Genomic DNA, 16,168 nt, shown 5'->3' with positions numbered 1-16,168 from the left:
AAGTGCTGCATAGAGGCCCACACCCTTCATTATCCATACCCTTCATGCCCCGGATTCTCTATACGAGGTCCCCATTCTCCATACTGAGGCCCTTACCCCCTCCATTCTCTATACTGAGTCCCCATGCTACCCCACTGTCCATATCAAGCCCCCTCATGCTACCCCATTGTCCATACCGAACCCCCCCATTCCCAGCTTTCCCAATTCTCCATACCAAGGCCCCCACCCCCTCAATTCTCCATATCCAGTTACCACCCACTATTCTCCATATCGAGGCACTCAACTTGCCATTCTCCATCCATGACAAGGCCTCCACCCTCCCATTCTCCATATTGAGGCTCCTAACTCCCCATTCTCCATGCCGAGGCCCCTAACTTCCCATTCTCCATGCTGAGCTCCGCCCCCCCTCCAGACTGCCTTGCTTCATCTTCGTCTCTGCAAGCACTTACCTACTTCAGGCTCCGGTTTGTCTTCCTGCTCTACAAGATGTCGGCAGCGTGATGAGGTAACCTCACGTCGGGTCAGGGATCTGATTAGAGCTCCACTGAAACTGGACGTTCCAGCGCTCACGGAGGTTCTAAAAGACGCAAATCAATGCGGCATGCCTCCTCCAGAAATACACTGGTTTTAAAAAGTCTGGAGGAGAGAGGGAGATTACAAAAAAAAATATTTTTTTTTTTCTAAATCTTGATCCTTTCCCCCTGCAACCTGCCGCAGTAGACACCGGACCTCTGATGCCTTGTTGCAAATACAGGCCAGCGTATAGCGCCAAAATGTTTCTCACATCTTTAATTATTGCTATAGGCTCAGTACATACACTATTTTTTTTGAGCAAAGGGAACACTTAAACAGAATATAACTCCAAGTAAATCAAACTTCTGTGAAATCAAATTGTCCACTTAGGAAGCTACACTGACAATCAATTTCACATGCTGTTGTGCAAATGGAATAGACAACAGATGGAAATTATTGGCAATTATCAAGACACTCAATAAAGGAGTGGTTCTGCATGTGGGGACCACAGACCACATCTCAGTACATTGCTTTCTGGCTGATGTTTTGGTCACGTTTGAATGTTGGCTGTGCTTTCACACTAGTGGTAGCATGAGATGGACTCTACAACCCACACAAGTGGCTCAAGGAGTGCAGCTCATCCAGGATGGCACATCAATGTGAGCTGTGGCAAGAAGGTTTGCTGTCTGTCAGCGTAGTGGCCAGAGGCTGGAGGCGCTACCAGGAGATGTGGAGGGGGCCGTAGGAGGGCAACAACCCAGCAGCAGGACTGCTACCTCAGCCTTTGTGCAGGGAGGAAAAGGAGGAGCACTAGCAGAGACCTGCAAAATGACCTCCAGCAGGCCACAAATGTGCATGTGTCTGCACAAACGGTTAGAAACAGCCTCCATGAGGATGGTCTGAGTGCCTGACGTCCACAGATGGGGGTTGTGCTCACAGCCCAACACCGTGCAAGACACCTGGCATTTGCCACAGAACACCAGGATTGGCAAATACGCCACTGGCGCCCTGTACTCTTCCCAGATGAAGGCAAATTCACAATGAGCACATGTGACAGACGTGACAGAGTCTGGAGACGCCGTGGAGAGCGATCTGCTGCCTGCAACATCCTTTAGCATGACCGGTTTGGCAGTGGGTCAGTAATGAAGTGGGGTGGCATTTCTTTGGAGTGCCGCACAGCCCTCCATGTGCTTGCCAGAGGTAGCCTGACTGCCATTAGGTACCGAGATGAGATCCTCAGACCCCTTGTGACACCATATGCTGGTGCGGTTGGCCCTGGGTTCCTCCTAACGCAGGACAATGCCAAACCTCATGTGGCTGGAGGGTGTCAGCAGTTCCTGCAAGATGAAGGCATTGAAGCTATGGACTGACCCGCCCGTTCCCCAGACCTGAATCCAACTGAACACATCTGGGACATCATGTCTTGCACCATCTATCAACGTCACGTTGCACCACAGACTGTCCAGGAGTTTTCGGATGCTTTAGTCCAAGTCTGGGAGGAGATCCCTCAGGAGACCACCCACCGCCTCATCAGGAGCATGCCCAGGCATTGTAGGGAGGTCATACAGGCATGTGGAGGCCACACACACTACTGAGCATCATTTCCTTGTCTTGAGGCATTTCCACTTAAGTTGGATCAGCCTGTAACTTCATTTTCCACTTAGATTTTGAGCATCATTCCAACTCCAGACCACCGTGGGATATTAGTTGTGATTTACGTTGATCATTTTTAGGTTTTATTGTTCTCAACACATTCCACTATGTAATGAATAAAGATTTACAACTGGAATATTTCATTCAGTGATATCTAGGATGTGGGATTTTAGTTCCCTTTATTTTTTGGAGCAGTATATTAAGACTGTACATTCAGTATCATTATAGGTGATATGTAGGAGTAGATTGAGCAAATCCAATTGTGCAGTCCCAATAATAAATCTCCCTTTTTTTAATATTATAGGTGTATGCCTTATTTTTCAATTTAAATGTATTACAACCAAATATGTTAATTATTTGTCCAAGATTTGTAAAAAAAAATTTGTTCTCCTTAAACCAGATCCTTCTTGGCCGTACGTTATCTCTAGTATTATACTTCATTTAAGTGAGCAAAACTGAGCTACAATACCAGACACAGTCCAGTACCATACAATCAGTCTGACCAAAAAAATGATGAAGGCTTTATTAATAATCAAAATACTAGATTGAAGTCTGCTACACAAGGTATACAACATAATTAAAGTCAGTGTCTGTTACATGTACAGCTGTGCTCAAAAGTTTACATACCCCGGCAGAATTTTTGCTTTCTTGGCCTTTTTTCTGAGAATTATTATTTTTATTATTTATATAGCACCATTAATTCCATGGTGCTCTACATGAGACGGGGTTACATCAAAATACAAATATCACTTACAGTAAACAAACTAACAATGACAGACTGATAGAGGGGAGAGGACCCTGCCCTTGCTTACATTCTACAGGGATATGAAGGATAGCACCAAAACTTTTTCTCCACTCATGGTTAGTGGTTGGGGGATGAAATTTATTGTCAAACTGTGTTTTCTCTTTTTAAATCATAATGACAAACCAAAACATCCAAATGACCCTGATCAAAAGTTCACATACCCTGATTTTGGCATAACATGCACAGAAGTTGACACAAATGGGTTTGAATGGCTAATAAAGGTAACATACTCACCTGTGATCTGTTTGCTTGTAATCAGTGTGTGTGCATAAAAGCTGAGTGAGATTCTGGGATCCAGAAAGACTCTTGCATCTTTCATCCAGCCACTGACATTTCTGGATTTTGAGTCATGTGGAACGCAAATTAATTGTCAACGGATCTACGGGAAAAGGTAGTTGAACCGTGTAAAACAGTAAAGGGATACAAAAAGATATCCAAGGAATTGATAATGCCAGCCAGCAGCGTTCAAACTGTAATTAACAAATGGAAAATCAGGGGCTCTGTAAAAAAAAAAAAAAAAAAAAAAACCACGGTGAGGCAGACCAAAAAAAATGTCGCCACAACTGCCAGGAAAATTGTTCGGGATGCAAGGAAAAACCCACAAATAACATCAGCTGAAATACAGGACTCTCTGAAAACTAGCGGTGTGGCTGTTTCAAGATGCACAATAAGGAGGCACTTGAATAAAAATGGTCTGCATGGTCGAGTTGCCAGAAGAAAGCCATTACTGCGCAAATGTCACAAAGTATCTAGCCTACAATACGCAAAACAGAAGAGACAAGCCTCAACTTCTGGAGCAAGGTAATTTGGAGTGATGAGACTAAAATTGAACTTTTTGGCCACAACCATAAACGTTACATTTGGAGAGCGGTCAACAAGACCTATGATGAAAGGAACACCGTTCCTACTGTAAAGCACGGAGGTGGATCGCTAATGTTTTGGGGATGTGTGAGCTACAAAGGCACAGGAAACTTGGTCAAAGCTGAAGGAAAGATGAATGCAGCTCGTTATCAGCAAATATTGAAGGCAAATTTCCACTCATCAGCCCGGAAGCTGTGCATGGGTAGTACTTGGATGTTCCAACATGACAATGATCCAAAACACAAGGCCAAGTTGACCTGTCATTGGCTACAGCAGAACACAGTGAAGGTTCTGGAGTGGCCATCTCAGTCTCCTGACCTCAATATCATTGAGCCACTCTGGGGAAATCTCAAGCAAATGGCTTCACCCAACCACTAATCATGAGTAGAGAAAAAGTTTTGATGTTATCATTCATATTCTCTGAAAAAAGCCAAGGAAGCAACAATTCTGCCGGTTTTGTAAACATTTGAGCACAACTGTAAACCAATGATGAAAAATATACTTTCTGTATATGCAGTAGATGTTTGCTATCTGTAAATCACTAAGATTTTGTATCCTTTAGATCAGATGGCACTGTAGGCATGTGATTATGCCTTTAATATAATAATAATTATTTATATACTGTGACAGAGACTCAACACATTCTATTTATGATTTTGTTACTATATTTGACAATTGGAATATGATGTTCATATCTGCTTTCACTAGTGTATGACTGTAGATTGTGCACAAGTTATTACCAACTCAAGATATAATCCGAGTGTCGTCGCACTCCTTTTCTTGGTTCTGTAGCTTGAATTTTAATATTTGTTAATTAATTATAAAGATTTAACTTTTTATATGCAGATCAGCCACCTTTTCTTCATGCTTTTTATTTGAGATTGTGTGTTTTAGACTGATTGGTGGACTGGTGTCCTACAAAACTATGAGATTGTGTTAAAATGTATTTATTATGGAAGTATTGGGTATCATAGTCAAACATAAATCACCAGGGTGCTCAGAACAAATGGAATTCTTTATTAGTTACTGCCATTTGATCCACAAACCTGCAAAAAGATAAAACAAGATTAGTTCACACATTTGTCCTATACTTTAGTGTAAGAGCTTTTCCATGAAGCCACCATTGATGAGGTTAGAGGCGGAGTACACAGTATAATGTCTCAGTGCCCTGTGTTCTGATGTCTGCAGACCACCAATTCATACATTCAGACCCATAATTAACAGTCAAAAGAGAACAATACAGTTGTGAAAACCTTTCATCATGTTCATCCCACATGCACTTGTATACGATTCCTACTCGGGTCAGATGTATATGATTAGGACAGACTAGTGATGTGATCAGGTTACTGACAATATTACATGAGTAATAGTGAATCCGCAGCTCAGAGCAAAGACTCTGAATACTAGAAGTCTATTGAGAAGAAGCTCTGAATTCAGTATCCTTCTGATTATTTTATTGTTAGGGTAAGTACACATTACATTACTGTGCTGTTCCATACACTTCAGCCCTCCTTTGTCCAAGATAAACCTACAGCATTATCCATCCTAGAAAAAAGGGACGTTTTTCCATATTAACAATGCTTCACTGAACAAAAAACCTGCTGACAGATTCCCTTTATGTCACCTGAAGACAACAGGAGGAAGGGGTTAAAAAACAGATTTCAACGATGTGTCACTTATCAGGCTGTGTGCTGGTGTTCACTTGCAATTAAAGTTTTATCACTAGGACAGCATCGCTGCTGTGACTAGCTGCCACTTGCCAAGTCCTCTGACTACGCCCCCTCCTGCGATAAGCAGCTCACAGTCAATATACAATTTACATAGAGAACCGGCCGGAGGCAGCTTTCTTAGCTCTGCTTCATGCTGCATTTAAGAACTCTGATTGTATCACAATGGCTGCACCCAGTAACTAAGATATGCAGTGTTGGAATCAGGGTCTCTTTCCCTACATCACGCTAAACATGATAGCAAAAACCTGGTGACAGATTCCCATTAATAATCGTCTGTGTCCGATATTACAGCTGATCATCTTTCAAATAAAGGAGACTACTCATGTTTCTGGAGTGGAAAGCCATACCATTTTTTTCTAATACTTTACGTTTTCGATACACGAAAAACAGTATTCAGACCTCTGTCTAATTAGACTGATACATAAGTGTAGTAGAATACCTTATTAAGTCCAATTAGAAAGAAGCTCAGAGTCTGAGTTTTATATAGAGTCAGTGGTTTTTGGGTGAGTGCTAAGTGGGCAGACGAACACAATGTGACTGCTGTCTAATGCCGAATTTACACATGCGTTTGTCATAGTCCATGATTCATGTCCGTGTGATGAATCTTCTGATCCAAAACCAACAACCACTCAGGCACATATGACGCTGTCCTGTCAAGTTTTGGTCCGCAGAATGGCCAGCTAGTCTGTGCATCATGGTCCGGAATAAGGTAGATTTATATCAGTGGGTTCCCAGGATCTGGCAGACCAAGATAGCAGAACATTATGGGCATAAAACCGCTTAAACTTCCTTTTATAGAGTATTTCCCATATAAATTAAGTAACCATAATGATTAAATAGTCTGTGTCCTGTTGGGGCAGTGTCCTAGGGGGCGGCCAATAACCCACCCTTTTACAGGGGCGAGTGAGTGTTGGAGTTTGCAGTTACATTAAGGTGTTGCCTGCAAAGTCATTGGCTTGTCCTCCTCTGTAGGTTGGCATGGTCTTTGGCCACACTGTTGAGCCCAATACTTATGTTTGATAGTTAAAGGAGTTGTCCACTACTAGGGATCCGTATGTTTATCCCTTTTAAAATGACAACTATACTCACCTTCGATGCCATTCCAGCTATGTTGGCACTGTCTCTCCCGGCAATTGCGTACCAGAGTGATGTCACATGAACCCCTTGGCCAATCAGCAGCCGTTTCACTCTCCCCGTCTTCAGACCGCTTACGTCCGGAGGAACTGAGACACATTGCCAATACCGCTGGAACGGCATCAGAGGCGAGTATAAGTGTTATTTTAAAAAGGAGAAACCTAAGGATTGAGAAGGGTTCTCCCGAGTAGTGAACAATCCCTTCAAAATGTCTAATTAAGGGGTCATCCACTTTGGACAATATTTACTACCTAAAACATGTCACCTAATTGCCTCCATCAACGAGTGGTGTGATCTGTCAGGAAATCTGTAACTCTAACAGAAAGGGAGTTAGCATTACAAGTTCCCATCAATGAGCTGTCCGTGCGATGACGACCCTCTCAAATAATTCACTATTTGAGGATTTTTGACAAATAGGTTTTCTAAATTAAGCATCCCTTCCAACTATTTCTGGGATTCAGCCCAAATTAAAGTTTAGCTTTACCTGACACCAAAAGCTCTAACAGGGAGAGGGCAGCGCACTGATCTACTAACCACCGCAGGAGATAACCGGAGGTGGGGGAAGATCACGAGACCACCCAACAAATATGCTGCCTTTTCTACGCTCAGCAAAGGCTTTCACAACAAAATGCACTCAGGATGCTGTGTATTCTGGTCATTAGATTGGAGCCGAGGTTTATTGGTGGAAACCATTGCATGTGAGTGATATTCACTGGTCCCCGCACATGGCAATAACCCACAGAGTTGTTCTATAATTCATGACTATAGTTCACTGGCTATGAATTATTCAGCATTCTGGGCCTCAGATCAGTGGCAGAGCTGAAACCGAGTGGACAGCCCTTAATGAATACATATTCTGTAAGGGTGTAGGCAGGCAACGTTAACCAGTGCATGCCGGGGATAATTGCATTGCAGCTGCTTATTAGCAGGACATAGCAAATCCACTGTAACAAATGAAGATTTACACATACGATGCCTTGTTACTCCGTATTCATTATCAACACCTGCTTCATATATTTTTACAGTGTAAATACGACATATGGAATAAGTGAGATGTTGCATTTATAGTATAGTGTAGAGCTTTTGCTGACTTAGAAAACGTGTTTTCTGAGATGGGAAAACCCGAAGGTGACATTATTATATCAATGACCTAGTGCATAGTTTCCAGACATATAAAAGTGAGGCGACTCTTTACAGACTGTAGAGTCTGGGTCAGTAAACCTGCAACTGGTCCGGATATTACGGTCCTACTCAGATCATGGTACATGACCTAAAACTGAATAGGTCCTAAAATTTGTCAATCTAGAAAGCTAGCTCAGGAACAATGGCCTCAGAAGTAAAACATTTTTCAAAGAGATCCAAAATGTGGATACCAATTTTTTATAAAATGTGAAAGGATTTGTAAGGTCAAATATTTAAGAATGTTGCAAGAAAATGTAATGAGCCATCCTACTGTATATGTGTCTGGCAGAAAACTGCTGTATGTATGTATGCTAGATAAGTGGTCATATTTGTCCAGGTACAAACCAAGGTCCCGCTAAAGGCCCACATCACTGCCATCTTGGTCCTTCTGTGAAGCTCCGTCAGAGGCTGAGCACCATAGGAGCACCTCGATTTTACTATAGACTGCAGTACCACAGTATCACAGTATATAATACAAGCAATCAAATGACTGCAGGTTCAATTTCCCTAAAGGAAATAAAATAAGTAAAAATGCAAAAACAATTTCAATAAATATATTTAAAAAATGTATAAAAATTTTAAGACTCCTTAAAAAAAAAAAAAAAGCAACATGTGGTATTGTCCAAAAAAGTCTGATCTATCAAAATATTATAATAGTATATTAAATGCTAAAAAGAAAGTGATCAGAAAAACAGAATTGTCATTTATCGGTCGCCGTACCTAAAATAATGCAGTGATGAGCGAATATACTCGTTACTCGAGATTTCCTGAGCTCGCTCGGGGGTCCTCCGAGTATTTTTTTTAGTGCTCGGAGTTTTAGTTTTTAGCGCCGCAGCTGAATGATTTACATCTGTTAGCCAGCATAAGTACATGTGGGGATTCCCTAGCAACCAGGCAACCCCCACTGTATTTCTAGATATTCAGATTGGAGCCCCTTCTCTTACGTGCCGCCTTGTCTATCTCACCTTGTCATAGGACTGTTGATCATGGGGTATCGGGTGCACTGGATCCAAGGATACAGATTTTCAGGTTTTTCCTTGGGGTCTCGAGGCAGCCACCAGCCATACTGCTGACCTGTGGTCAAGGGTATTTTTTGAGTTTGTTTTGGGGCTGTAAAACAAACAAACAAAACTAAAACTTTTCTTTACAAACGATAACCCTTTAGTTACAAAAGCAGTAATGTAGTGACATAGACTACCAAGGATCGGAGCTGACGCAAACAACCTGATATTGTGTAATTTATGTGCTCCTGTCCTTACGAAGACACAGACATGCATACAGTGGGTATGGAAATTATTCAGACCCCTTTAAATTTTTCACTTTTTTTTTGAATTGCAGCCATTTGGTAAATTCAAAAAAGTTCATTTTTTTTCTCATTAATGTACACTCTGCACCCCATCTTGACTGGAAAAAAAAAACCCAGAAATGTAGAAATTTTTGGAGATTTACTAAAAAAGAAAAACTGAACTATCACATGGTCATAAGTATTCAGACCATTTGCTCAGACACTCATATTTAAGTCACATGCTGTCCATTTCCTTGTGATCCTCTTTGAGATGCTTCTACTCCCTCATTGGAGTCCAGCTGAGTTAAATTAAACTGATAGGGCTTGATTTGTAAAGGCACACACCTGTCTATATAGGACCTCACAGCTCCCAGTGCATGTCAGACCAAGTGAGAATCACGAGGTCAAAGGAACTGGCCAAGGAGCTCAGAGACAGAATTGTGGCACGGCACAGATCTGGCCAAGGTTACAAAAGAATTTCTGCAGTACTCAAGGTTCCTAAGAGCACAGTGGCCTCCATAATCCATAAATGGATGAAGTTTGGGACCACCAGAAGTCTTCCTAGACCTGGACGTCCAGCAAAACTGAGCAATCGTGGGAGAAGAGCCTTGGTGGGAGAGGTAAAGAAGAACCCCAAGATCAATGTGGCTGAGCTCCAGAGATGCAGTAGGGAGATGGCAGAAAGTTCCACAAAGTCAACTATCACTGCAGCCCTCCACCAGTTGGGCCTTTATAGCAGAGTGGCCTGACGGAAGCCTCTCCTCAGTGCAAGACATATGAAAGCCCGCATAGAGTTTGCTAAAAAATACATGAAGACTCCCAGACTATGAGAAATAAGGTTCTCTGGTCTGATGAGATGAAGGTAGACCTTTTTGGTGATAATTCTAAGTGGTATTTGTGCAGAAAACCAGACACTGCTCATCACCTGCCCAACAGTGAAACGTGGCAGCATCATACTATGGGGGTGTTTTTCAGCTGCAGGGACAGGATAACTGGTTGTCATTGTACTTGGCCACATTCATGTTTCCTTCAGAGATATCCTGGATGAAAACCTCTTCCAGAGTGCTCTGGACCTCAGACTTGGCTGAAGGTTCACCTTCCAACAAGACAATAACCCTAAGCACACAGATCCAGGTGTGAAAAACTTGTTGCATCATTCCCAAGAAGACTCATGGCTGTACTAGCTCACAAGGCTGCTTCTACCCAAAACTGAGCAAAGGGTCTGAATACTTATGACCATGTGATATTTCAATTTTTCTTTTTTAGTAAATTTGCAACAATTTCAACATTTCTGTTTTTTTTCCAGTCAGGATGGGGTGCAGAGTGTACATTAATGAGAAAAAAAAATAACCTTTTTGAATTTACCAAATGACTGCAATGAAACAAAGAGTGAAAAATTTAAAGGGGTCTGAATACTTTCGGTACCCATTGTAAAAGAGAGTACAAGACATTCACTTTGGCCTATGATGGCAGACAGGCTTCATACATCCGAGTGCTTACATGTCCGCCATCGGATTCTGATGATGACTATGAAACCCTTCCATTTATTTAGCGGTTATTAACTATATGCAGTGATGTCCGTTATAGAACACAGAACAGGAGTAATGTTCTCTACATGAAATCAGAGGCATATAAAGAAGTCACTGGGTTCTGGGCTCTGCCATTATACACCTCGGAGGTCATACAATTTTTGTTCACTCCTCCGGCACATCTGGTTCCCAAAGGGAAGTCATCGCAGACTCCTGGTAGTGCTGGCAAGTCTCAGGGCTGCGGTACACAACTATGTGCACTAACAGCTGTGCTTTAGGGATGTTAGAGCACAGACACATGAAAGAAATGATTGGACTCCAATCCCCACTATAAGGCCGGGGTCACACTTGCAAGTGCAATGCAAGAAACTCCCATGAGTCTCTCGCATCAATACCCGGCACTGCCGCCACTCGTGACAGGCGCGTGCGGGTGCATGTATTTCTATGCAGCTGAATACTCCGTTCCCGAGTGTCGACAGCAGTGCCGCGTATTGATGCAAGAGACACATTATATACTATACTGGGTGATAATACCCCAGAACGCACACAATCAGAATAAATGCTTTCTAGAACGGATCCTAAAGACCGTCTCTATTTTCCGTTCTCGGAGATTACTCGCTCTAATACAGAAGACTGCGCTCTAACACTGCTGGGTGCACACGCCCTCTGCAGGGTAATGCGGGTATGACCACCTCAAGATGGGAACATCATTTTAGAAAGTGGCCTTTATCAATGATGCAGTCATGAAAAATATGCCAGTGACAGACAGCGGTGCATGTGACAATAACTGCTGTCTAGTTACATGGGCGCAAGTTTAAATTCAATATGCCCAATCTTTTATTTCCCTGTAGGTAAGAGATGCTAAAGAAATCTGGGAGCCACAAATCCCCACCCTGCTCATAAGCCTGTGCGCTTGTCTGATCACAGCTATACTATGTGTATAGCCAGCGGATGCGAGGGGCGTCCATCGGCCCCCGTACATGTACATTCACTGACATGCGAGTATCGGCACTTACTTCTGAGGTGTTGGTGACGTCTTACTGTGTCCCGATACTTCCCGTAACTAATGTACAGAGAAGTGGGGACAAGAGGTGGCAGCTTGATTCCATTTTTTACATTTTCTCCTACAAAACCAATAGTGAGTTATTAATAACAGAAACTGTAAAGTGTCTAGAATAACATTGTCCCGTAAGGCTGTATTCACACGGTCCTTTTTTGCTGCTTTTTTTTATTGTAAATGAAAAGCTGCTTTTTACACTATAAGCAAAAGCTATGAGATTTCAGAATTCTCATGCACACACTTGCTTTTTTTTTCTTGACTGCTTTTTTGAAAGTCTGCAGCTTATCAATTCTCTCAGCAGCATTTTTCACCACAGACCGCAATGCTGCAAAAAGGCAACCATGCATTTTGTTGTGAATAAAACTAACTTTACTAAACATGCCTGTAGAGAAAAATACACAGCGCCACAAAATGCAACCGTAAAACAGCAAAAAGGCAGCTTCTTTACTGGCAAGAGGGCAGAAGAAACCCACAAGGTGTGAACATGGCCTAAGGGTACTGTCACACAGTGCAATTTTGATCGCTACAACGGCACGATTCGTGACGTCGCAGCGTCGTATGATTATCGCTCCAGCGTCGTAGACTGCGGTCACACGTTGCAATCACGGCGCTGGAGCGATGCCGAAGTCCCCGGGTAACCAGGGTAAACATCGGGTTACTAAGCGCAGGGCCGCGCTTAGTAACCCAATGTTTACCCTGGTTACCAGCGTAAACGTAAAAAAAACAAACAGTACATACTTACATTCCGGTGTCTGTCCCCGGCGTTCTGCTTCTCTCCACTGTGTAAGCACCATAGCCGGAAAGCAGAGCGGTGACGTCACCGCGTCACCACTGTGCTCGCTTTCCGGCCGTCAGGCGCTCACAGTGCAGAGAAGCTGAGACGCCGGAGGACAGACACCGGAATGTGAGTATGTACTGTTTGTTTTTTTTACGTTTACGCTGGTAACCAGGGTAAACATCGGGTTACTAAGCGCGGCCCTGCGCTTAGTTACCCGATGTTTACCCTGGTTACAAGCGAACACATCGCTGGATCGGTGTCACACACAACGATCCAGCGATGTCAGCGGGTGATCAAGCGACGAAAGAAAGTTCCAAACGATCTGCTACGACGTACGATTCTCAGCAGGATCCCTGATCGCTGCTGCGTGTCAGACACTGCGATATCGTATGGATATCGCTAGAACGTCACGAATCGTACCGTCGTAGCGATGAAAATGGCACTGTGTGACAGTACCCTTAGACCTGTATATTATCTGATAATGGGATATAGCCCTGAGCGATGGGTGCAGGTAAAAATGTTCCCAATGCAGCAGACAAAGACTTGCGGCCTCGCACTTCCTTGAATTGAAGTTGGCACTGCATTAGGAGGTGCACACAATGGCACATGCACATGGGCCCATAATAATGGCCACAGATTTCATAAGCGGTTTTTATATTTTACTACCCAAAATGAGGGCTGGATCCAAATGACAGATGCACTACTGGGGTGTACACATGGCATCTTTTACGCCACGTTCACACCCTCAGTATTTGGTGATGTTTTTACCTCAGTATTTGTAACCAGGAGTGGAACAATCTGAGGAAAAGTAGAATAGAAACACGTCACCACTTCTGTATTTATCACTTATTCCTGGTTTTGCCTTACAAATGCTGAGGTAAAAATCTCATCTCACCAAATACTCCATGTGTGCATGAGGCCTTAAACTTGGGTGAACCCACGGAGTTCTCCAGGAAGATGATGTTTCAGGGCATGTTGGCGGTTTTTATCCTAAGGCTACATTCCCACCGTGAGTTTTTGACGCTGCACCATGTCTGCACCTATTAGTTGTGGTTTTTAATTGCGTTTCTTTAACGTGTTTTAATCGAATTTTCGACACTGCGTTTTTTGCCTCTGTTGTGTGTCATGCTCTAAATAAAGCTGCTTTGTTTTTGATTCTTCCTGTTTTTTTGATTTGACAAAACTTTATTGCTATACCTAAGTGCGGATTACACGCTTTTGTGAAGCCTTCCCTCCGCAGAAACTCACTAACTACACACGTGCATTTTCTTTTGCTGCAGATTTTCCATATATAATTTAAGTCTGTGAGGAAAATCTGCACAGAAACCTCCGCGTACCCGAGAGACACTGACACGCTGTGGATTTGAAGCCCGCACCGCAGTCAGTTTACGCCACATTATAAAGAGGCGCAGCGCAGGGAGATGACTGTAAATGCCACCCTGTTTCCTAGAACTGGAAGACGCTGTGGTTTTGATACAGCAAAAACACACAGCGTCAAAAAAGCACCAAAATCTCATCATGGGAGCATAGTCTAAGTTGTCGTTTAGGTCGCTGTGGACCGCCGGCGTATTTTTCAATGATTTTTTTCTAGATTGAACAATGAAGACCCCACTACTGGTTTCTGAAATGGACCCGCTGGGATAACGCCGACGAAGACGCCCCGGTGTCTCTTGATACTTCCATTGTCTTGTGTTATAAATTATACTGGAAACCTGAAATGTTTAAAAGATGCTGAAAAGCCTGAACATGTGAACAGCTGTTGTCTCCACTCAGAAATATATATGTTTATTCTTCTGGCTGTTTTTTTTCCCAGGCAGTTTTTGCAGCATACAAACCTGAAAATGACATCATGTGCACATAGGCTGACACCCACGATAATGCATCCTGCGCTTTCCATAAGCCCGTGTTCACATGCTTCATCTTTGCCACGTTTTGTACATACTCAGCAATAAACATTGCTGTACTAATTATTATATATATATATATATATATATATATATATATATATATATATATATATATATATATAAGATTTGCTGCCTATGCCTCAGCTCTTCAGGATACTCTCCTACCCTAGACTAGAAGACTGCAGTGTGAACAGGAGCAAATAACGCAGCCGCTGTTGGTCAGATCTCTGGGATCATGGCTGTGAACGAGCTTCACCCCCGGAGATTACACAGGGACAGCACAAGGGTAGATCCCGAAGCTCTGCTCATTCCTGGCACTGGTTACCCGCAGTGTCAGTGACCGGTATGGCGGAGTAGCAGGCAGAGCGGAGGTTGTTACCGTCCTGACAGACCGGCTCTCACCTGCGGTGTCACCTCCCGCCGCCTGAGCGGCCCGGAGCGGTGCCTGGTAGCCGAGACCTGTGAGCCCCAAGAAAGCCATGGTCCGACCAACGAAGAAGCGTCACCGGTTACCATGGTGAGCACAGGACGCGTAAACAGAGGAGCGGCCGCCAAGGAGACCGTTAGTGAGGAGGCTGCAGGCTGTGGGGGAGGCTCTGATCCCCCTGTATCGGGGGCACTGCACTGACATTACACTGGTGTCGTGTGTGAACATAACGCCTGTGCCATATTTTTCATTTTTGCAGTTTCTTCTTCGCCTCCACCTCTTCCCACAGGATTAACTTGTTCATTTCCCCTTTCTTTTATGTTGTTGACGTGTTGTAGTTTTCAATGACCCATCCATGTCATCATATAATCACACGCTAGGTCAAAGAGGGACAGACCGTTTCTACCCTGGCAGGAGGAGTTGTCAGAGGGGCGCTGGCAGGGAGGCAGGGCGCAGACCCACATCCGGGACTGTCCGCTGTATCCGTTGGGACTAGAGCTGAGCAGATGGATTCCCGGGTCTCGGGTCCAGCGTGCAGGTCAGCGGTACCTGGGAGCTGGGTGGGGGCCACAAATCTCTGACCTTCCGGGGTCTCCGGTGCGGCTTTTGATCACCCAGGGCCGGAGTGACGTCATCTGTGCGTCCTGCTCATCTCTAATTGGGACCTGTGGATTATTTTTTGTTCCCTCATTCACAGTCGGAGCCGCCAGAACTTTCTTGCATCTCCACAAGATAAATTGACATGCTGCGGTGTGGAGAGATGCACCACATGTCCGTCTCCACGGGTGAGCCACGGCCATCTGTGCACGCATAGTGGGCATGGGATTTCTTGACATGCCATCCACTAAGCTGTAACATCTGGACGCTGATACCCCATATGTGGGGGTAAACCACTGTTTGGGTGCATGGCAGAGCTCGGAAGGGAAGGAGCGCCGTTTGACTTTTCAATGCAAAATTGGCTGGAATTAAGATGGGACGCCATGTTGCATTTGGAGAGCCCCTGATGTGCCTAAACATTGAAACCCCCCACAAGTGACACCATTTTGGAAAGTAGACCCCTAAGGATCTTATCTAGATGTGTTGTGAGAGCTTTGAACCCCCAAGTGTTTCACTACAGTTTATGACGCAGAGCCGTGAAAATAAAAATTATTTTTTTTCCTACAAAAATGGTTATTTAGCCCCCCAATTTTTTATTTTCCTAAGGGTAACAAGAGAAATTGGACTGCAAAAGTTGTTGTCCAATTTGTCCTGAGTACGCTGATACCCCATATGTGGGGGGGAAGTACCGCTTGGGCGCATGGCAG

General features: G+C 43.8%; 2 protein-coding genes across 4 annotated transcripts in view; one reads left to right on the top strand and one right to left on the bottom strand.

Annotated features, from left to right (window-relative positions):
* Window positions 1-4,763: 4,763 nt before the first annotated feature.
* On the bottom strand, window positions 4,764-15,396 carry SPMIP11 (sperm microtubule inner protein 11). 3 transcript variants are annotated; one of them, XM_077297456.1, is made up of 4 exons: window positions 15,262-15,396; window positions 11,709-11,816; window positions 8,844-8,988; window positions 4,764-4,878 (listed from the first exon to the last, which is right to left on the bottom strand). In XM_077297456.1, exons 1-4 carry the CDS (start codon window positions 15,326-15,328, stop codon window positions 4,830-4,832), a joined length of 369 nt encoding a protein of 122 aa, XP_077153571.1. In that variant the 5' UTR covers window positions 15,329-15,396; the 3' UTR covers window positions 4,764-4,829. The 3 variants fall into 3 exon arrangements, with proteins under 3 accessions (XP_077153571.1, XP_077153572.1, XP_077153570.1); XM_077297457.1 differs by having other exon boundaries at window positions 15,271-15,392; XM_077297455.1 differs by lacking the exon at window positions 15,262-15,396 and adding an exon at window positions 14,840-15,230.
* The window catches only part of CCNT1 (cyclin T1), a 95,076-nt gene continuing 94,228 nt past the window's right edge, over window positions 15,321-16,168 (top strand). Inside the window, exon 1 of the mRNA XM_077297453.1 lies at window positions 15,321-15,402. The gene's annotated coding sequence lies outside the window, so the exon portion shown is untranslated. The remainder of the gene's footprint in view (window positions 15,403-16,168) is intronic.

The sequence above is a fragment of the Ranitomeya variabilis genome, chromosome 3 (assembly GCF_051348905.1).
Source record: "Ranitomeya variabilis isolate aRanVar5 chromosome 3, aRanVar5.hap1, whole genome shotgun sequence".
NCBI classification, from domain to species: domain Eukaryota; kingdom Metazoa; phylum Chordata; class Amphibia; order Anura; family Dendrobatidae; genus Ranitomeya; species Ranitomeya variabilis.
This window is presented reverse-complemented; position numbering and strand designations above follow the sequence as displayed.

Bases quoted from the DNA above. Each gene is read 5' to 3' on its own strand.
- SPMIP11 (XM_077297455.1), bottom strand. From the start codon at position 14,918: ATGGCTTTCTTGGGGCTCACAGGTCTCGGCTACCAGGCACCGCTCCGG. The intron at 8,989-11,708 runs GTAAGTGCCGAT...TTTGTTTTACAG, and splicing joins ACGTCACCAACACCTCAGAA to CCCCAAAACAAACTCAAAAA. The intron at 4,879-8,843 runs GTGAGATAGACA...ATCTTTTTGCAG, and splicing joins ATCAACAGTCCTATGACAAG to GTTTGTGGATCAAATGGCAG.